The 23,559-nt window shown below is 36.8% G+C and overlaps 1 protein-coding gene across 1 annotated transcript in view; it reads right to left on the bottom strand.

Annotated features, from left to right (window-relative positions):
• LOC144445385 (sulfide:quinone oxidoreductase, mitochondrial-like) overlaps positions 1-10,485 on the bottom strand; it is a 32,066-nt gene extending 21,581 nt beyond the window's left edge. Inside the window, 1 exon segment of the mRNA XM_078134923.1 lies at positions 10,479-10,485. Coding sequence (XP_077991049.1) covers positions 10,479-10,485 — 7 coding nt within the window.
• Between the last annotated feature and the right edge of the window lie 13,074 nt (positions 10,486-23,559).

The following is a 23,559-nucleotide window of genomic DNA, read 5'->3' on the forward strand; positions in this document are numbered from 1 at the left end:
AAAGCTGTATTTAACAAGCAGTTATCAAAGATGACTCAGCCCCCCACCCCCACCCCAGAAGCCACTAATAGGTAAAAATAGGTACAGCTGAAACCATAACAAGAAGAGCTGTTGAAGTTAATAAACCAGAACTTATTTGTATGGTTTTATTCACTAATTAAGCAACTTGTATGATCGTCTATAAGTACTATAAAGTCATTCCAAATAGTTACTTAATTTTGCAATACATTGTACTTTTTATCAATAATCTCATATATATATATTTAATATACAATGGTTTGTTTTTTATAATTATGGTGGAAGAGTACTCTTTAAAGAGTTTTCAATATGACTAATTATTTCACTATTGAATGTTCCATTTGGTGTTATTATTGTTTTTTATGTATGATGATTATAATATTGTATTATCTACTTTTGTGATCTTATATGAGAAACGTGGAACTATTTGATCCCCTAGTGGATATAATCACAAATAAATGAACTGTTATTACCCGATTCCCCCTATGGGTAACTGGAGGTCCTATATTATGTTGTAATAAATATTGTCCAGGATAGAGTAAAATATATATAATTTAGTGTTAATAAGTTGTTTAAAGGTAATATTCTCAACAATTAATGTGTATATTCGTTCAAATTGAGCATATTCTTCATTAAATGAACAGGATTCTGTTCAACAATTGCTTTTAGATTAAATATTTGATCACCTTTATTTAGTTCAAGAGCAAAATTAGTTTTGTATATACCGGTTTTGCCTTATTGACATTATTTACATCTTTTAGATTGTTGATTGATAAATTTTATGGATCGATATACATTATTAGTAAATAATTGTATCAATATATTTGATATGATTCTTTTCATGGTAAGTATAGATATATCCAAGAGCTGTGTTATTTTTTCCATTGTAGAACAAGGTCTTTATTGTGGTTTCTTTTAGCCTTTGCTCCTTTTACATCGATTCTTGAATATCATCCAATCAATCATTTTGAGAAAATATCCCTAAACTCAGAGGAGGCTGGAAGGGGTGCAGAGCATGATGGGTAAAAACAACTGTGATAGCTCATTACGCAGTGAGCCGCTATTGCATGTAAGTAATTGGCCCAAAACTGACCAAGTACGGGCAGAGTTACGAGCTCGCAAGTCTCAAGTACGAGTGACGTCAGAACGTATATATACCGTACCGTTAACGGGTGACGTAACGAGCTCGTAAGAAATACGAGTGACGTCGATTATCCGAACGCTAACGGGGACATGCATTTAGTTCGGATATGCGGTCAGTTCGGCATCGAAATGGGACGGGTGGGGTCAAAAGGTCGCACTCATACAGAATGAACGTACACGTACGGTGCATATCACACTTACACATGTTACATGCACTCTCAGACAAATGAAACGTACCGTACTACATAGAAACCTTTTTAATGAATTGTACTTCCGTTATTTAATACTAAAACTAAATAAAGAGTTGACTATAATAGGAAAACGAATTGAATATGTGTAGAAGAATTCAAAAAACGTATTTACAAGAAAGACGACGACGAGACGAGGTGGTGGACAGCTGATAAGAACGCATTGTTGTCATGGTTGCATCTATAAATAGTGTTCACTGACATGTAAATGTAATCAAATTGTATCAATGTGTATAAAACGATGTGTCCGCAATTTAGCCACTCAATGAGAAAAAAAATAAAGTTCAGAAAAACTAAGTCAGGGGTTTCTGTTTCATTGCACGGCTGTCTGCTGCTTTTCTGTGTAAACTACGGAGCAATAACAACTGGGTAGGTTCACAATCAGGCTGCGACTCTAGTCATAACAAACATGGAGAAAGCATAGCTGCCGCTTCGCCGTGCAATGGTACTGGTTCACACGGGACATCGTTTTCGACTTTATCTTATGTTTCACGATCGAGTGAGGATTCCTTCCTAGACATCGCAGATTTATAGGTAGGCCAAAGCTGAAAAAGTTTTACACCTTTGAAAATCTTTATTGGAAAAAGAAACGAAACTCCTTTCACTTCTGACCGACAATCATCTTTTTGGTATCACACTTTCAATCATCAATGATTGCGTTACATCTCATGCCGACAAATTGTTTGAAAGTCGCCACTATAGTCAGAGTGTGACATGCCGTTCTCACCATTTCACAATCATTTCAAATCTTTTATGAATCATACAAAAGACAATGGAGTGGTCAATAGGAGAACAACTTTATTGAGATGTTATTGAAGGTGTGATCGTTCCAATGCACTCGATGTAGTCGTCTTTTGTTTTACCGTACGTCATTAACATCACGTCATTCAAGTGGTGGACAGTGATTGTTTACAAACAATACACACTGTAGCTCCAAGACAAACCGCGCTCATTCACAAGTCGATCGTCATTCATCAAACTTAAAATTTTTACCGAAACATTACTTTGATATCAGAACAATATATTTTTTTCGGGGGACACGTAGTCAGTTCGGATGACCGATAAATTCGGATATTCGCCACGTACTCGCGGAATACGACAAGCGTGAGTCCTCTGCGTACTCATCGAAAATTAGGCCAACTACAACTTACAAGAGTATGACGTCACTCGTACTTGAGACTTACGAGCTCGTAACTCTGCCCGTACTTGGTCAGTTTTGGGCGAATTACATACCTCGCTATTGTGTACACTTCGATGAGTGACCTACGTTTACAATGGTGGCTGGCTCAGTGCTCATCAGCTGTATTTTGGGGCATTTTCAACTCGCCGTAACTTTCACAACAATTCATGATTTTGGATACTTTAAAAGCGAAAATCTTGACTGATATTTCTCCCTCCGTGTTAGAAGAATCGATTTCGGAATTATTGATAGGAATACTGTGATTTTTCGGCGATTTCGTGAAGAATACTTGACCCCGCTGAGGTCGGAAATTTCGGCCCGGTTTTTCGCCCCAAATTTACAAATTTTGCAAAATAGATGTATTCTTGTGTACTTTTAAATGGCTATTGTTAGAAATAGACAAGGTCTGTTCAAGATTTTCGGTAGAAAGCGGGTCATCCGACCCAGAGTCGAAGGTGACCTCCATTGACAAGTGATGTGACGTGACGTGACAGGCGAGCTTCTCACAACTTACTCAACTACTACAGTAATTAATATCACTGTTCACACCCATTTCCACCATTGACCCTACACGAAAGGGTCTGTTTTCGCACATGTTGAGATATTTTCAAGTTAAATGTAACTTGCCAAATTCGATATCACCCTGCAATTGTGTGTAATAGTGACACCAGAATAAAGGCAACTCGCGTAAGCAGGTCGTATTTTTGAGTGCAGTGTCCTGAGTACAGCACCTCGACTTTACTCAGTCTACGTAGCTAACAACGTAAGATGCATGTCTACCTTCCAAAATACAACCATTTGCTCAAAATATAATAAATAAATAGATAAATACAACAACAACAACAACAACAACAACAACAACAACAAGACTTCGGACTTTTTATTATAAAGTTTTCCATTGCCATAAATTGTGCGAGTCTCTCAGTTTCGCCATGGTTTTGCTCACTTGTCTGGCAACGCGACAAACATGTGTAGCAAAATATGCTCAGGCTACATAAATTGTGGTAACGTATGATGAGGTATTTTTGATCATGTAAGCATTGCGAAATATTATATAACTAGCAAGGTAGATGTAATATATGTAATTTTGAGCTGGAATGGCGAGATTTGTAGAAACTGACATATACCCTTTGATATTTTGAGTGACTGGCATGAAAGCCATGTGAAGAGGAAACTATTCACTACATGGATCCGTAATATGAGTGTTTTCTGAACATATTAAAGCTTAGACATAAAATAGGCCTTGGTCTTGGAGGTCTCAATTGTCTATCATACTTGTAATAGATGACGTTGTTGTACATTAATTTTTTTAACAATTAGTTTGTAAGATGTAAGCTAAATTATTTCTTTAGCTATCATCAGGGGGTAGGAAAGGGGTTTACATTTATACATTCAGGTCTTTTTCTCACGCAAGACAAATTTATAGAAGTCAACACAGAGATGGTTTAATACGAAACAAAATGTAACATGAAGAACAGAAGAAAGTCCAGATTTGGCACAGCAAATCGACTAGCCATAGCGAAGAATCTGAAAATAAACAGAAAAATGACTTGATAAGAGTGAAAAGGGCAAAATTCTAAGGATACAAGAGAAAATGCTGAAAATTACTGTTACGGGTAACGATCATTGCACGACACGGGAGTGTCAACAAGCACACCCGGCCAGCAAGTGTAGGACAGCCGTCAACGGCCAAGCCACTACGTATGCACAATGGGTCGCCATCTTGAAAACATCCAAAATCAACAAAAAGTAATGACAATTTATACACATTATACGACGGGGTATTGGGAAGATCGCTGCAGAGCAACGAAATTCACAACGATAATTAATAGAAAAGTGACAAAAGCATACACAAAAACATAATTTTGTGTTAAAACGACCGAGGTGAAAAACACAGAAATGTAGATATGGATAACATTGACTTGTCGAGTACCAAAGTTCGTGTTCGTTTTAGACACACTATAAAAACTGAAAACACGATTGCCATGTTGCATTACACTCGTAATGGTCATTTTAAAAAATAGTGATAGTTTGAACGAAAGACTAATGACGCAAATGGTAATAAAACGGATAAAAGCATCGGGTACTCACCGAGGTCATCAGCGTCAGATCGTATGCTCTATCGCGAAACGGTCACATGGGTGTCACGTGAGACCCCTTCCAGCCTCCTCTGCCTAAACTGTAATTTTAAGTCATGTTATATTATATACATATACTATAGTAATGAAAATTTCTAAAAATTCAGAGCATCTCAACCAAACTGCTAACGAATACGTATTGATTGTCATGAAACATTAATTGGGTATAAACATATTGAAAGCATAATATTGCAGCAAATAATTAGGAAATGTAAAAAATACTTTATGCTTATCAATGGGTTTCATTATTACTTCTCCTGTAACTGTTCTCTGTTTAAACATAATAGCATTGTTTATCGATTCATTTAATAACTCAATATTGTAATTATGATAGACTATTCTTTATATCACCCAGTTATCACCATTGTAATATTTTTTTAAAATTTATTATACTTATCTGTTATTCCACCATGAGTTTTATAATTAAAGATTGATCTCTTATTATTTACCTACAAAAATGCTTAAGACATACGTACTATAACAATGATGGAGCACATGCTGGTATCTCAAAACTATGGAATAGAATGAAAAGGACAAGAACAAGATTAAGTATATAGTGAATTGCAACAAACGTTAAAAGAACAAGATGTTTATACACTTCAGAAACCAGTTATAAAAATTGTCCTTATAGAAAAGTAATAGTGAATGCTATTGGTGACCAGTGGCAAGCTGTTATTGTAGTCCATTTGCTAGAAATAATAAAGGGTATAAATATATACTGACAGTGATTGATATTCTTAATAGATTTGCAATGTAAACATGATGATGATGAAACACTGTGGCCCTAGAGGCACCCTTAGGCTTTGTGTCCAATACGTCTGTCCATGTTTTTGTGAGCTCAAGAATAATACTGTAATTATCATTCAGTGAAAAAATCACTCTGGGTCAGTGTGGCATTGTAATTCCTGATTTTGTCAGCCTTGCAAATCATTTTTGAGGATTAAACATAGCATATTACAATTTTTTTACATATTACAATCCAATACAAATGTTCAACCAAGTGATTGTTGGGGTCTGAAGCTTATTACTAAACAATGGCTGTGGTATTAGATTACTACTAAACTTCACTCAGGTTCAATTTTTCAAATGCGCACCAATCTGTCCGGCAATTTGTAAATTGAGACGAAAGGGGTTCTCTAAAAATAATATATAAGTATAGTTTTGTATCTTAATGAGTAAAAGGTGTTGAATCTCATACAGGGTACTAGAAATCATTATATAGTTTGAGATAAATTAGGCAATCTTGCTGCTGGCCTGTAGAATGTTTCTAGGTTTATAAAACAGTGCCCCAAACTGTGCTGTGCCTGGGGACTGTGGAAGATACTGTATTTATTTGTTAACAGCAAAAAGAAGTATCAATTAAAGCTGCAAATATAAACCGCTTGGGGCTCTGCAAACGCAAGTCAATCAGTGCAATGCTTTTTACCTTCCGTAAGGAAGGTGATAATATACCGATGAAGTCTGTGTGTGTGTCTGTATCACGATTACCGAAACAACGGCTACATCAATTCAAACGAAATTTCATAGACATGTCCCATAGGGTAATGGCCAGAACTGATTAGGTTTTGGTTTAATGTATCAATAATGGTGACCTATACATTGACCTTTATATAATAGTGTACAGTGAGGGCGCGCCACTCAACAAAATCTTGACAATTTTCCCGTAAACTCGTGGTGGGACAGAAGGAAGTTCAACACGCACATGCCATATCCCGGGTATGTAGGGGATCATGAAAGCCGAGTGAAGTCGAGGATGGCAAGCTTTCCTGTGCTGAGAATAGGAGGCATGGCGGGCATTTCAACAACATTTTTGACAACTATTAACTTTCATTGGGATTTGACGAATCACAGATATAGAGCTAAATTTCTTGCATAAATCATGAAATTCCTTACGGAAGGCATTCAGTTTAAATCTGGTTATTTGGAGAAGTTATCATTTTTAAAGTGCCTTAAATACTGGGCGAAGTTTCTTAACATGCCAAGCCAAACATACCCCGAGAAATGTTATGACATGATCCTTCAGATATAAAATTTTGGTGTATGTACTAAGTGTAGTTGGATGGGAGAAATTATACATTTATCAGAAATTTGTAATCTAGAAAATGTTTGGAATGCACAACATCGCATAGGATTGCAATCTTTAGGAGTTCAGCACATTGGCTTCAAATTGAATTGGGGAGGAGAAATAATGTAGACCGTGATGATAGAATAGTTACTCTTTATGACCTTCATGAGGTCGAGGAAGAATTTCAATTTCTGCAAAACCGTAAATTCCTAACCAATATCCAAATAAGTACATTCCGTGATACTTTTACTCTTCTCTATCCTATACAAAGTTATTGGAAATCATGTGTTCTGAAGGCAGTGATACAATCCAAAAACTGGCTGTTTTCTTTTACCGTACACTATTGTTACTACTGGGTCTGGGATCGCCTAAGCTTTCCAAGTTCCAATAGTAAACTTTTACATTCCACACTGAATTCCACACTCTTGGTACCGGAATCTTCGTTAAAACCTGGGGAAAAACTACCTGCAACTCAAGATTTACATTTGGTGGATGTAACTATACGTACACATAATTGTTCATTAGAGAGTTTCAGTTCAGTACTTTAAAATACTTACAATCAAAATACCCATGTTCCTTGGATGTGAATTTGCCCTTTCACCTCTTGCCTCAAAGAGCACAGTCCAAGTCTCCTTCCAAGTCCGATGAAGTCTGACCAAAATAGAACTATCCTCGTGTATATTTAAATTCCCCATTTTATTCAAATCCAAAATCAGATTCTCTTCATTCCATAATATAAATATGGTTAACAAACAAACAATCAAACAAACAAACAAACAAACAATCAGTTTATTTCCCTATTTAGGAAAATGTTACAAAATACAGTTAATTAGAATCAGAAAACAGCAAGTTAATAACACAACTAGTTAACATTTGCAAGAGGACAGGTGTGAGTGAGAAATTCTCATGAATCGTTCATAAAGCACTAAGACATAACTTTTCTGGTAAGATGTTGTTGAAAACCGTTCTCTAAAAAAACAGCACAGTGTTTTTGGGAGAGATCGACTGTGATCTTTTTTATTTGCACATGTCAAATTTTCTGTTTGTCAACATGCCCAGCACAGTCAGAGAGGAGAAACAGCTATTTCAATGTATTGTAAGAAAATGAATTATACAGGGTCGCATCATAGTACAGCCGTTTTTTATCTATGGCGTTTTACACAAATTTCACCATTTTGTCAAAAGGTACGGCTTTAACTTAAAACATCAAATACAATAGACTACTTGCAATTTTGGCACCTGAACTTCCATGCGAACTTGAAGCCAGCTCAGATCAACGGATCGTATACATGTAAATACATATCTTCTCGTGTTGTTCACCGACATTACTTAGGTGACACTAAATAAAATGTTACCAACATGAATAAAATAGTATAGTCTAATTCACAAATATTCAATTCTAATCGATGCAAAAATGATCGAATATCTTCGTTCCCATCGAACTTACACTGATGGGATGACAAAGGGGTTCACTTCAAAACAACACATGACGCAATGTACTAACATTGAAAACTATGTACTCCTCGTTTTATTTCATTTTCATTTCATTTGGTTCATCACCATCCACACAGTAACTCAACGCGGTCTTATCTTCTTTCAAAAATCGACCCATGCTTACTGAAGCTCCACCGTGGTGCCATATTGTCTCTGACTATTTTTGTTTTTGTAAAATAATATCTGAACATGCGCTGAAGAGAATTTTGCCTAGACATGTCTTAGAGTGTGAGTATTTTGACATGGGAGCGTGACGTGTTGAATTTACTGCTATGTGTCTATATGTACATGTGCAGTAATTGTCCAGATAAACACAACAATGACAACAAAAATAGCAACGTTAGTGTTGCGTCTTTTTATGTTGATTGCAACAAGGTTTGTTTGAAAATAAAAACCATCGACTCTCAGTATTATGCTGGAAAGCAAAACATACAATCGGACTATGCATTTTTTTTCAAAAAAACAACAACATCATACTGAAGATATTTTATGAAACTAACTTGCTTCTTTATTAGTTAACACCACTTTGAAAGCATTTTATATGTTTTCTGTCGTTTCATGACCACACCAGTGGGAGACTCCAGTAAATTGATTAGAGAACACCGGTAACATTTACCAGTTTACCGTCCTTAAAAAGAAGCACAACAGGCAACGCTCGGCAAAATTTTCAATTTATTTTTTTAAATAAATATTGACCCAAAGTTGACGTTTTTGTCCAGTATTTTGCTTCCACCAAGCATCGATTCACAAGGTATTTTTAAGTCTGTATTCAAAGTTTCATGAACAATTATTGACCGTCAAATTTCTATATGCATGGCCTGTAAAGTCAACAATGTATGTTACAGATCTACGGGCCTTGCCGGGCCGACAATATCTACCGGATTACCTTAATGCTCTGGAAATTCATTCAGCAAGGGTAGCATATAAAACAAACAAAGAGAACACCAAAAATACTAAATAAACATACTGACTTTCGAGGGGTCTCCGCCTATGTGAACGTTGTTGATACGCCTAGATGCTATAGGCAGCTCTGACTTTGCATTTCTGATTGTAAACACGATCGCTTCAAAACAAAGTCACATGGCTAGAAGCGCAGTGTGTTTTGGGAGTACCCACAGCTTGTGTAGAATGCGGTAGGACGAAAAAATTCGATCGACGAAATCTATCTGTCTGTTGATTTACATTGCCTCAAAACAAGCTGGTAAAAGAATGAAATTTGCCAATATGAAATATCATGCATAAAATATTCATAAATCATGATTTCAACGTCCATTATACCCCCAGGTAAACCCGAGTTCGTAAGCGCAGACCACAACGTATTGTATTGTGGGTAATGTCTCCTACTGCGTGGGAGTTGGTAGGGGATACCCCATGAAATGAGACGAGAAAGTGTCCCAGGTAAACCAAGAGTTTCAGCAGGCCCCACAGGCCCTCTAGCTCTGGAACTAATTATCAATACAGCAGCTGGTAACGTCTGTTTTAATTTATCATTTAATGTGACATTCGTTGCATCTACTTAATGACATATCTACAAGATGACCCAACATATCGTGTTAATTAATTGACCTCGCCACGTGTGTCTTGGTTCCATTTCATTCATGTTAACTTGTTTAAAGTTCCATAAAACACTCGTAACACTATCCCCCCCCCCACCCTTTTTGTTTTCTGACCATATTTTATAGGAAGAGTTCAGTGAATATAGGAAAACTATTTAATGGATTATTTTTACTTTTGATGAGAATGTTGTTGCTAGAATTTAAAGTCACACGTTTTATAGGTAAAATGTTAATGAAAGATAGGAAAGGTTGATTTCTGTCGTATCAATCCTCTCATCTATTTAATACAAAATGTTCAAATTCACTCAAATTCACGCATTTTAACAGGAAAATGTCCAAATCCAATTATCTCAGTATGTTCAAAGTCACTTATCTTAATAATAAAATTAAAATCTAGTAACTTTATAGTGAAATGTAAACATTATGACATCAAAAGGTAAAATTATCAAAATCTGTACTCACATGTCAAAATTCAAAGTCAACAATCATTAATCAATATTACAGTTGTATGCAAAAAAAATAAGTTTGTGAACCAAGTTTAATGTAAGGGATTATATGTTCGTTCTAGTGAAGATACATATACATTTACGTCTTTAATTCTAATTCATATTTAATAATAACGTAATCGAATTTTACCTGCCATGTTCGTGAGATACCCAGATGGCCTGGGGTGTAAAGATTGTAAGGATTTCGGAATTACTACTTATTAACTGTCTTACACAATTAGGACCTTCTACCGACTTGCCAGTTGGGGACCAATAATGATAAAGCACATTGTTCAAGATGACACAATTTTCACCGCTTTGTATACATTTCTGAGCATTCTTCACATTTAGTTAAATTATTGGCATCAAATGCTTAGTGTCGTTAGTGTCGTCTTTGTCACTTTAAAAGTTCATGGCATCAGAAAAGTCAATAGACGAAGTGTAAACATCATGCAACTTCTTATTGCTGTCAGTGGTATTAGACGATCCATATACAGTTCTGATGTCTGTTAATGACTCGTCTTGTTTGTCATTCATCTAGTAAGTTGTGACTGATCAGGTTGGTGAATGTGTGTAGAATTTACTACACCTGTACTTCAGCTTTCAGACGTAGTGAAATCCGAATTTTGACATTTTTCAGGTGGCTATTTGCCATGTGATAAACAACCTTCATACAGAATTTTGGCACCTGTTTTATATACAATGTCAAACGTGTATCCCTGAACTTTCAATCCATTTGACTAACCTTACGCTTGGAGCCTTCATTTTGAATAGGTAGATCGAATTTCAACGATCAGTGATTATTGTGAAAATGTTTTCTCGTAAATAAGAGTCACTTTGAGCTAAAGTATTAATCAGAGCACGATCGCCGTGCATGCTCTGTGCAACTGTAATTTCATTATGCCAAATTGACAGTTAGATCGCCTTAACATATGGCTCTTTCTGCACCATCCAGAACATGTGCTGGTATGAAACCCAAAACTAATACTGTTTCCTAACACGTCAGTATATATTTGAACATTCTCCGAACCATGGGGAGGCTAGTATCGATCGGATCGGCTTTGATGTTAATGCCTGTTTTAACATGTTGGCTTGCTGAAAATCACTGTCCCAATTTATTGCTTGCCCTTAACAAGCAGTTTATGTAAAGGAGCAGCTATCTTTGTAAATATTCAAATAAATCATTTATAGAAACAAGCCCAGCCTAAAAAGGATTGAAACTGTGAACCATTCTTTGGAGAAATTCGCAATTACATCAACTTTCGTTGGAGCAGACGATATATCATTTATATTCAAGATATGACCCAGAAATTTAACCTCTCTTTTCCTAACTATTTTGGGAGGCCTAATTTCAAATTTGCATTAAATAACCTACAAGGAAAGTGTCAAGGTGTTGGAGATCTCGTAAAACATCTTGCCGAATATGAAAATATTATCCAAATATGTTGACAGTTTCCGAAAGTAAATTTCTAAAAAGCAAAGTTCATAGTTCACTGAAACAATGCGCTAGAATTTTGCAAACCTTGCAGCAGTGTTTTGAATTCATTCATCATATCGTGCGTGGAGAGGTATTTTGAAGATTGGCTATAAAGCTTTTATTTTTGCCAAAATAATACATTCACATCAAGGGGTATTACGATTTTCCGAGATGGGCACATGCTTGAATAGCAACGGATAAATAGTTTCTGACAAATCAACAACGGCGTTATGCTGTTTCAGGATATCCATCCCAATAATGAAATCCCAGCTTAAATTCTTAATTAACTGCAACGGAGTGTTATTAGTTGATTTTCAAAATATACAGGAAGTGTAACAAGACTCAAAATGACCATGGTAAATTTATGTATTTATCCGATAATTCACAAATATCTTTAAGATGCTTAATACATATTTCTATCTTCTCTAAATCAAGTGCCTTTTCTCGAATATATGGCATTTCTGGGAGGCAGTCATAACAGTATGAGCGCAGTGTTTGCAGATGAACAGGAACTTACGCGAGACGATTTATCTTGCACACCGGCAGAATTGACGAAAGAGATGCTCAAAGGGAGTTACTCGGATTTTATTTGGTTAGACTTCAGCGGTGACTGGTTTACTTGGGTTAACGTTTATTGTCACTTGTATGTGGATACTATTAAGCTTGTTAGTCGCCGAGACATGCATATTTTTCAGCTTCAAATCATTGAACTCGAAGTCTATACTGATTACGGTAAGTGAACTCTTTGCAAATTTATATATTTCCTAAAAGCTATCATTAGAATAGCACTGTTTGCCACTGATGTCATTTTGTATTATATGGACTTAGAATAGCGCTGTCTACTGCTGATGTCACATTGTATTGACTTAGAGTAGCACTGTCTGCCACTGATGTCACTTTGTATTGTATGGACGTAGAATAGCACTGTCTGCCACTGATGTCACTTTGTATTGTACTGACTTAGAATAACACTGTCTACTGCTGATGTCACATTGTATTGACTTAGAATAGCACTGTCTGCCACTGATATCACATTGTATTGTATGGACGTAGAATAGCACTGTCTGCCACTGATGTCACATTGTATTGTATGGAATTAGAATAGCACTGTCTGCCATTGATGTCATTTTGTATTGTATGAACGTAGCATAGCACTGTCTGCCACTGATGTCAATCTGTATTGTATGGACTTAGAATAGCACTGTCTACTGCTGATGTCACATTGTATTGCCTTAGAATAGCACTGTCTACTGCTGATGTCACATTGTATTGGCTTAGAATAGCACTGTCTGCCACTGATGTCACTTTGTATTGCCTTAGAATAGCACCGTCTGCCACTGATGTCACTTTGTATTGTATTGACTTAGAATAACACTGTCAACTGCTGATGTCATTTTGTATTGTATTGACTTAGAATAGCACTGTCTGCCACTGATGTCATTTTGTATTGTATGAACGTAGCATAGCACTGTCTGCCACTGATGTCAATCTGTATTGTATGGACTTAGAATAGCACTGTCTACTGCTGATGTCACATTGTATGGACTTAGAATAGCACTGTCTACTGCTGATGTCACATTGTATTGGCTTAGAATAGCACTGTCTGCCACTGATGTCACTTTGTATTGCCTTAGAATAGCACCGTCTGCCACTGATGTCACTTTGTATTATATTGTATTGACTTAGAATAACACTGTCAACTGCTGATGTCATTTTGTATTGTATTGACTTAGAATAGCACTGTCTGCCACTGATGGCATTTTGTCTTGTATGGACTTAGAATAGCACTGTCTGCCACTGATATCACTTTGTATTCTGTGGACTTAGAATAGCACTGTCTGCTACTGATGTCACTTTGTATTGTGTGGACTTAGAATAGCAGTGTCTGCCACTGATGTCACTTTGTATTGTGTGGACTTAGAATAGCACTGTCTGCCACTGATGTCACTTTGTATTGTGTGGACTTAGAATAGCACTGTCTGCCACTGATGTCACTTTGTATTGTATGGACTTAGAATAGCACTGTCTGCCACTGATGTCATTTTGTCTTGTATGGACTTAGAATAGCACTGTCTGCCACTGATGTCATTTTGTCTTGTATGGACTTAGAATAGCACTGTCTGCCACTGATGTCATTTTGTATTGTATTGACTTAGAATAGCACTGTCTGCCACTGATGTCACTTTGTATTGTATGGACATAGAATAGCACTGTCTGCCACTGATGTCATTTTGTATTGTATTGACTTAGAATAGCACTGTCTGCCACTGATGTCATTTTGTATTGTTATGACATAGAATAACACTGTCTGCCACTGATGTCACATTGTATTGACTTAGAATAGCACTGTCTGCCACTGATGTCATTTTGTATTGTTATGACATAGAATAGCACTGTCTGCCACTGATGTCACATTGTATGGACATAGAATAGCACTGTCTGAGACTGATATCACTTTGTATTGTATGAACGTAGAATAGCACTGTCTGCCACTGATGTCACTTTGATTTGACTTAGAATAGCACTGTCTGCCACTGATGTCACATTGTATTGTATGGACTTAGAATAGTACTGTCTGCCACTGATGTCACATTGCATTGTATGGACTTAGAATAGTACTGTCTGTAACTGATGTCACTTTGTATTGTATGGAGTTAGAATAGCACTGTCTGCCACTGATGTCACATTGTATTTCATGGAGTTAGAATAGCACTGTCTGCCACTGGTGTCACATTATATTGTATGGACTTAGAATAGCACTGTCTGCCACTGATGTCACATTGTATTGTATGGACTTAGAATAGCACTGTCTGCCACTGATGTCACTTTGTATTGTATGAATGTAGAATAGTACTGTCTGCCACTGATATCACTTTGTATTGTATGAACGTAGAATAGCACTGTCTGCCACTGATGTCACTTTGTATTGCCTTAGAATAGAAGTGTCTGCCACTGGTGTCACACTGTATTGACTTAGAATAGCACCGTCTGCCACTGATGTCACTTTGTATTGACTTAGAATATCACTGTCTGCCACTGATGTCACATTGTATTGTATTGACTTAGAATAGCATAGTCTGCCACTGATGGCACTTTGTATTGTATGGACTTAGAATAGCACTGTCTGCCACTGATGTCACTTTGTATTGTATGGACTTAGAATAGCACTGTCTGCCACTGATGTCATTATGTATTGTATGGACTTAGAATAGCACTGTCTGCCACTGATGTCACATTATATTGTATGGACTTAGAATAGCACTGTCTGCCACTGATGTCACATTGTATTGTATGGACTTATAATAGCACTGTCTGCCACTGATGTCACTTTGTATTGCTTTAGAATAGAAGTGTCTGCCACTGGTGTCACATTGTATTGACTTAGAATAGCACTGTCTGCCACTGATGTCATATTGTATTGTATGGACTTAGAATAGCATAGTCTGCCACTGATATCACATTGTATTGATTTAGAATAGCACTGTCTGCCACTGATGTCACATTGTATTGTATGGACTTAGAATAGCACTGTCTGCCACTGATGTCACTTTGTATTGTATGAATGTAGAATAGTACTGTCTGCCACTGATATCACTTTGTATTGTATGAACGTAGAATAGCACTGTCTGCCACTGATGTCACTTTGTATTGCCTTAGAATAGAAGTGTCTGCCACTGGTGTCACACGTACTGTATTGACTTAGAATAGCACCGTCTGCCACTGATGTCACTTTGTATTGACTTAGAATATCACTGTCTGCCACTGATGTCACATTGTATTGTATTGACTTAGAATAGCACTGTCTGCCACTGATGCCACTTTGTATGGTAGTGACTTAGAATAACACTGTCTACTGCTGATGTCATTTTGTATTGTATCGACTTAGAATAGCACTGTCTGCCACTGATGTCATTTTGTATTGTATTGACTTAGAATAGCACTGTCTGCCACTGATATCACTTTGTATTGACTTAGAATAGCACTGTTTGCCACTGATGTCATTTTCTCTTGTATGGACTTAGAGTAGCACTGTCTGCCACTGATGTCACATTGTATTGTATGGACTTAGAATAGTACTGTCTACTGCTGATGTCATTTTGTATTGTATCGACTTATAATAGCACTGTCTGCCACTGATGTCATTTTGTATTGCATTGACTTAGAATAGCAGTGTCTGCCACTGATGTCACACTGTATTGACTAAAGAATACCACTGTCTACCACTTATTTCACATTTGAGACTTAATACGATTATATATTGAACTATACCATGTCCGCAATACACATTCAATCTTCAGGCAGTGTTCAGTAATTACAAGCAGGGCCACAGGGAGCTCAGGCTCAGTTAGTTTTGTTTACAAATACAAACAAGTAAACAAACAAAATACAAACAAACAAATAAGTCAGTAAGTAAGTAAACAAATAAACATACACAAACAAACAAACAAATAAACAAACAAAAATGATTAAACCGACAAATGAGTAGATACATACATGAGTAAACAGCAACAAAGAGAGAGAGAGAGAGAGAGAGAGAGAGAGAGAGAGAGAGAGAGAGAGAGAGAGAGAGAGAGAGAGAGAGAGATATGGAGGGAGACCAGCTGCGATCGTCATATGACCCACAATACGAACAATGCTACCAAGTCTAGCACGTGTCTATTGTAATAGTAGTAGTAGTAGTACATCATGCTGCTACTGTTTACACCATTAACAAAGTAAGGGGCAGACAGTGTGTAAGTGATGGTTGCCTGTTATCTTTATTGTGTTTATCTCAACATGAAACCTGGTGATTAGGCCACTGATGATCTTTATAGTTTGTTTAATAGTTTGTGCATGGTATGTGGGAAAATTATGTGATGTTTTATTATCAGTAAGGGGGTGTAAAAAATTGTATACGCTTGCGCGCTATCAGTATGTGTTTTGTTTGTTTGTTCACTTTGTATTAAAAAAACAAACAAAAACAAAATCTTGCGCGAAACCTAAAAACTTCGCGTAGGCTAGGACAAACACTACAGTCTCTCTGGTTTTGTAGTAGCTTCAACTCAATCTTTTCATAGGAGGCGTCGATGATTGTCATTGGAATACACATGGTAGGGATTATCGTGGTACGCTTGCTACAACAGCGTCTGGTAAACCCTGTAGACCATGGAAGGAATATCTAGATGGTAGATACAGTCCAGACATAATAGAATTTCTTTCTGATTTTGGCTTCATCCAAGAAAACTATTGCAGAACTTTTTTTAATGACCCTAGATATGAGAGACTTTATTGTTCAACGGGTGATAGTTTGGACTATTGCAACATTGGTCATGGACCTGGAGAACATTGCGGTAATTAAAATCTAATTATTTGTTTTAATTCCCACTACATGTACATGTACATATATAACGTATATTCATAAGAACGGTGTGTCCAGCGTTTCTTTACAAATGATTCAGTTGTCATTGATATATCGTGTGAAAAGGCAGACAGAACAGGAAGACACACAAAAACACATGCACGCACGCACGCACGCACGGACGGACGGACGGACTCGGGTATAACATAACTTTCTTAACATAAATAAAAACAAATTTGTTCCTTTAATTTATTCCAGACTTCTCAGACATCCATCACTGTCGTAGTGTAATCTGCTACAATGGAGGTACATGTGTTGTCGTCCATAATAAACCTTCATGTGTATGTCCAATGGGTTACTGTGGAACAAGGTGTGAAACACGTAGGTATACACACTAAGGTATTCCTTTAAATATAACTATTGAACTAAAAAAATGTGCGCTCTTTCCTATTCGTCAATCACACAATTCCACAATATTCGAAGTCACAATAGTATTACTACTATAACAATATATATTATGTTATATACGTTGTCTGTACAGTCAACTCTAGCCAATCAAAATTAATATTCCCAATAGCTCTCTGTTAGGCCAACATTGATTGGCCTTAAAAAAAAGTTGAAAAAGAAGCTGTGTGTATCATAATTTTTTATGAGGCCTAGTTAAAAATGTTTTCGTTCCTGTTACCCAGCTACCCCACCTTGTTTTTCACTGCCGATTCTTAACTGTTTTCATGTATTTGAACAAAAATTAATAAAATCGCGAAATTGCGGAGTCTCGCAAGAAATAGTGGGTGATACCAACTTAAAAATACAATATAATCTGTTTTTCCAATATGTAATGGTTGTCCATCAGATCTGATGGGAAGAAACCAATAGCACAGAGACCATATGAAAAACGGAATACAAAATTACTCAAACTAGACACTTACATATGGGCCGTCGCAGGCAGAAAGGGCCCTTATGTCGATTTTTGCTACATTTTAAGTTAAAAGTTAGACGCCTTCAAACATTGTATCACTTTTCGTTACCAGTGAGTTCGAAAATGTCCTTGAGGACTCTCAGCTTGATGTTTGATCGTTTTGGGTTAATATATCTTTCTTTTCGAAAAAATGTTGCTCATTTTCGATGAAAATGAATAAAAATAATTAAATTGATAAAGGTTTTAGCATTTCTACGATATTTTTCCGACTCCAAACGAAGTTCCGTGCTGCACATTCCCGCCAGATCTCACACGTGACCACTAACTTCCGAAATCAAACTCAACATTTCAAAGCGTAAACAAACCTCTTCACAGCTCTTATTATATTAACCTACTACAATGTCCTTAGCGGAAATCCAATTTGTCGTGGAATAGACCCGGTACTACGCGCGTTACTTGAAAATCGACTTGTTTGGAACTTTTCGAGGTTGTACCTAATTGTTCGTTCCCAAATATCTAGTCTTCTGGCAACTTCTCTGTTGCTATATCCTTCTTCATGTAATGTTAGAATTTGTCCCTTTTAAAAGTCAGTTAATTCGTTTCCTCTAGGCATCTTTCTGTCATTAATGTAAACAATAATCAGCTGGCTGACACCTACTGAGGTCATCCAATGTAAATAAATACTTTACATGTAAATTTTAGGCGCCGGTCTTTTGAAAAGTGCGCCGAAACGCTGAAATAAGCCTATCAATCAAGTATTTAAATGAGCAATATCAGACGATAAAATATGCAAATGATATGCAAACGAGAGACCGTCATACATCTTAACAATGGAACGTTACCTGCATTCGAAATGACGCTCAAATAACTAAACAGTTTCATATATACATATATATATATAAAACAGTAAAGTGTTTCTAGCAAAACAACCTTTTCACTCAGGCTTTGCTGAGCTATCTCAGTAGGCCCAATTTTAGGCGCTGGTCTTTTGAAAAGTGTGCCGAAACGTTGAAATAAGCCTGTCAATCAAGTATTTAAATGAGCAATATCAGGCGATAATATATGCAAACGATATGCTAATGAGAGGAACGTCATATATCTTCCGGTTAAAGGTGTCAAATAAACTTTATTCAAAATGCATTCATTCCGTGTTTATACATCATTGAACATGTTTACCCATGTATATTACGATGTCGACACAGTCGGTCGGTAGTATATATATATATATATAATGTTAGAATTTGTCCCTTTTAAAAGTCAGTTAATTCAGCCACCTATCAGCATTTACCTTCCTATGCTGATAGGTGGCGCACTTCTCATAGCATAAATAGGCTAAATTATGGCCGATACATCAGTACCTTTCTGAGCAGCAAGGAGAGGTTCCAGCGATACATAAGTGAGCTCTGCTTTCAATATGCAAATTAATGCCAATTTTAGTAAGCAACTAGTGCTGATATGATAAGCAATGTATGCTAGCAGTTCCATCACAGGAGTAAATGTAATCCGTCCAAACCAACTTGTGGTTAGAATTATACCAGGAAGGGTTGAGCTCTATGGAACCTACAAAAAACTATAAGACCACATTAATAAAACTACAGAGAGTCTTAGCAAAAAACGGTAACTCACCAATTCTTGAGGCGTCGGGATGGGTGGGTGGTGACACACGAGAAACAACGGATGACACCCTACGAATACTTTTAATTTGACAGCCTTAAGGTAGGCAAATTTTATAAGTATTCATCGGTGTCATTCCGTTGTTTCTAACAATAGCAGACTATTTAGCTGGACGCCGAATGATGAGCTGAATTAGCAGTTTCCTTGGCAGCCTGTAGGATAAGACGTCCAGTTTCAGATGAATCTGTGTGGCGACGGTAGAAACGATTGAATGTAGACTCTGTTGACCAATCCCCTAGTTGCAGGATCTGGGAAGTTGTAGCTCCCTGTCGAATGGCTGCTGAGGCTGCTGCTCCTCTGGTACTGTGGGCTTTAAAGATGCTAGTGTCTATACCAGCATCAGATAACACAGTCTTAATCCATCTCGCAATTGTCTGTGAAGTTACTTCATGAAAAGGTTTAACATAAGAAATAAACATAACGTACATATATATATATATATATATATGTGTGTGTGTGTGTGTTTATTTATTCATCTATTCATATGTGTCATATATCAGTTTCTTTCAGAAGTGTTTGTAACATCTATAATGTATAGACTCTGTCGATAAAAAGAACATATGAATAATATTTCATTTGTAATCGTGTATTCTTAGTATTACTTATGGTCTTACTTTATCTTATTTCGCTTACAAATAGCCATTGCATTTGTTATCTTGGGAACCTATTCTTACCAGGACGCAAAACTTGCCTGTGACGGGAACAATGCTGTATTATCTTCCTTTGAATACACTCGCACAGCCTGGCAGTTCGGACTTCTGACATTTGGATATTTCTGGAGTGAAAATAAGTTTTTGCTGAAGACGAATGGGGACACTCTTTTATCTGGAGATGCGTTTAATGCAATTGAGTCTAAACATGGCAGCATTGATTTTAATACTAATGCTCTGTGTGTTCCTGTGTCCATTGAAAATGGTATGTTTTGATGTTAATGTGCTCTATAAGAGCCACGTTATGTGGTTATGTTGTCTGTCTGTCTGTCTGTCTGTCTGTCTGTCTGTCTGTCTGTTTGGCAGGATGGCTGGCTGTGTAGCTGTGTGACTGACTGTTTTTCTTTGTCATATTAACATTTCTTTTGTAAAACCTCAGGCTACTATAGAAAACAAATATGCATTGCAGCGAGATCCTTAGGAATGTCTCTGTTTGAAGTTGGGATTAGGATTGGAATATATTAAACACGTCAGTGTCAGTGTGACGCCATAATTTTACATTGGGAGATGGGTGATGAGATGAGACCTTCCCAGCTGCCATAAGACCATGATCTGACCGCAGCATATGACGTCATTATACAGTCAAAGTCAGTGGCGTCGCTTCAGATGTAAACAAAGTCTTCAGTCACAATGATACACTTCTCTGGTTTCGAAGATGCTGACGATTGTAATGAGATGTACATGTATGTATGTATGTATGTATGTATGTATGTATGTATGGATGGATGGATGGATGGATGTATGTATGTGTGTATGTATGTATGTATCTATGTATGTATGTATGTATGTATGTGTGTGTATGTGTGTACATGCATGTATGTATGTATGTACATGTATGTATGTGTGTATGTATGTATGTATGTATGTTTGTTTGTATGTATGTATGTATGTATGTATGTATGTATGTATGTGTGTTTGTTGTTTGATGTAGCTTACAATATTAAATAAATGATTTGCATACTGAACGATTTTCAGTAATTAGGCTACGTCTTAAGAATGCATACTTCAAATTTAATAATTATATGATGTGGAACATTCATAAGCCACATTATATTATACCAGTATATTGATGGCGCAAATCGAGAGATCTGATTGGTCTAGACATCGAACTAGCACGTCTAAAATGAGCGATAATGCTCGGTTGGCAGACGTCCAAATTTTGTTCGCCTACGAGCGTTGAGTTGTAGTCCGCAGTGCCGTAATACTGATAGTGAACTCTGCGAATTGTCAAAGGAATATTTTCTCAATGAGACAATATTTTATGAGAAATTATGAAGGAAATTTAGAAGGCATCCGATAGGGAAATCCTCAAACCCGAAAATCTACTGACGTAACTTCCAGTAATATAAATACATTGTAAATAAATATCAATCTGCCGCCATGTCCGGGCTATCATCTCATTTCACAGAGTCGCGAAGTCGGCCGGCCGGGAACGATCGAAGCACGCTGTATTCAATAAACCACTTCAAGTTTATACCTTGAGTCAAACAGGTTGATTATTCATCATTATGCACTTTTAATGAGCCGATCAATGTATAGATTATCCCTAGAAGCGGTTAGCAGATAAAATAAATCCAGTCGCTGCACGACGTTCACGTCATGGTTGAGGCCAAGATCAGCCACAGGGGCATGTAATATTTCATAGATTGTTGTTTTCCAGGTCTACAGACTAAATATAACAACATTTTGATTAATATATATTCCTACATGTAAGGGGAAGAGTATTTCTTCGTAGTATAGAGATTGATACATTTGTAGCAACAAGATTCGTACGATATTTTCATAAGAAAACGACATTCTAAGCAATAAGAAAACAGCAATCTATGAAATATTACACGCCCCTGTGAGATCAGCTGTCTTGAAAGCAGGGTTATTGTTATGCAAATTAGTCACAGAGGCGCGTATGAAACGACAAAACGTTAGTTCTTATCTGAACCGATATTTTCAATATACTAGTATTATAATAGCGATAAACCACCCCCTGGGGAAGGTATACCACTCGGTTTTGACCAGCAATACAAGCAACCCTTTATACTTTGAATGGTCTAGAACGAAGCCAATTTAATATTTTTCACTTGTTATGAAGATATGGCATTTCTGTTTATTTTCAGATTCGTCGCAATATTAAGTTACATGATTAATTATTTTCAAATTTCACTTAACTTGCAGTGTACATCCATCAACCATGACAAATCATACATGTTTGACGTAGTTGTTTATGTAGTTTATAATCATGATATGCAATTTGCATCAATTATCATTTTGATAATTAATGGTACAATATTTTTTGAATACGAGCTTCTCATTTCAGATAATTAGCATACATGTAGTACAAAGAAGTGCATGTGCCATTTAAGCTTGATGTAAGTTATACGCTCTATGGGAATTTGCATAATCAATGATTATTTGATAATTAGGCAACGTGTGAATGATGCAAGTTTCAAATTTCATATAGTTTCATATAATTAATTTTCCAGTAAGTGGTACATCATGTACAATAGCTACAGTTTACAATCTTGCATTCCAACAATGTGTGTAGACCCGAAAACCTATGGGTTTTCCCTTACGGGAGGTATTCAGCTTTTTATCTGGTTCAATTTACATAGGTACGCAGCCACCGTGCAATGTATATAACTTTCCCCTTGGACTGAGTGACTATCGATCCAGAAGAATGTGGGCTAACACGCCACCTCTAGTAATGACAGACATGATAAAATTTATGTCACCATTACATCCACACTACGCAAGCATGAAACTAATGGGTGACATCACCAACACTTTTGGTAACATCATTGGGTGTATTAAATGGTTCGCCTACCTAAATGTAGACAGTCCCGTATTCCTAGAAGTGGATCTTGCTAAAACGATGATTGTCAGTGGTGTGTCGTCGTTCCCTGTACACATAGAAGAACCAGTTGCAGCTACATTCACTATTATATCCTTTACACTTGCCTATAGCATTGATGGCAATCTTTATGACCATTATGTAAATGAAGACAACGTGGCAAAGGTATTTCATTTTTATTTGATAGTTTTATGTTTTATCACATAAGGGACCGGTCAGTTTCTCCAGCCTGGGCCGGGGGTGGGGGTGGGGGCAGTGGATTGTTCCAT

The sequence above is a fragment of the Glandiceps talaboti genome, chromosome 14, assembly GCF_964340395.1.
Source record: "Glandiceps talaboti chromosome 14, keGlaTala1.1, whole genome shotgun sequence".
Classification (NCBI taxonomy): Eukaryota; Metazoa; Hemichordata; class Enteropneusta; family Spengelidae; genus Glandiceps; species Glandiceps talaboti.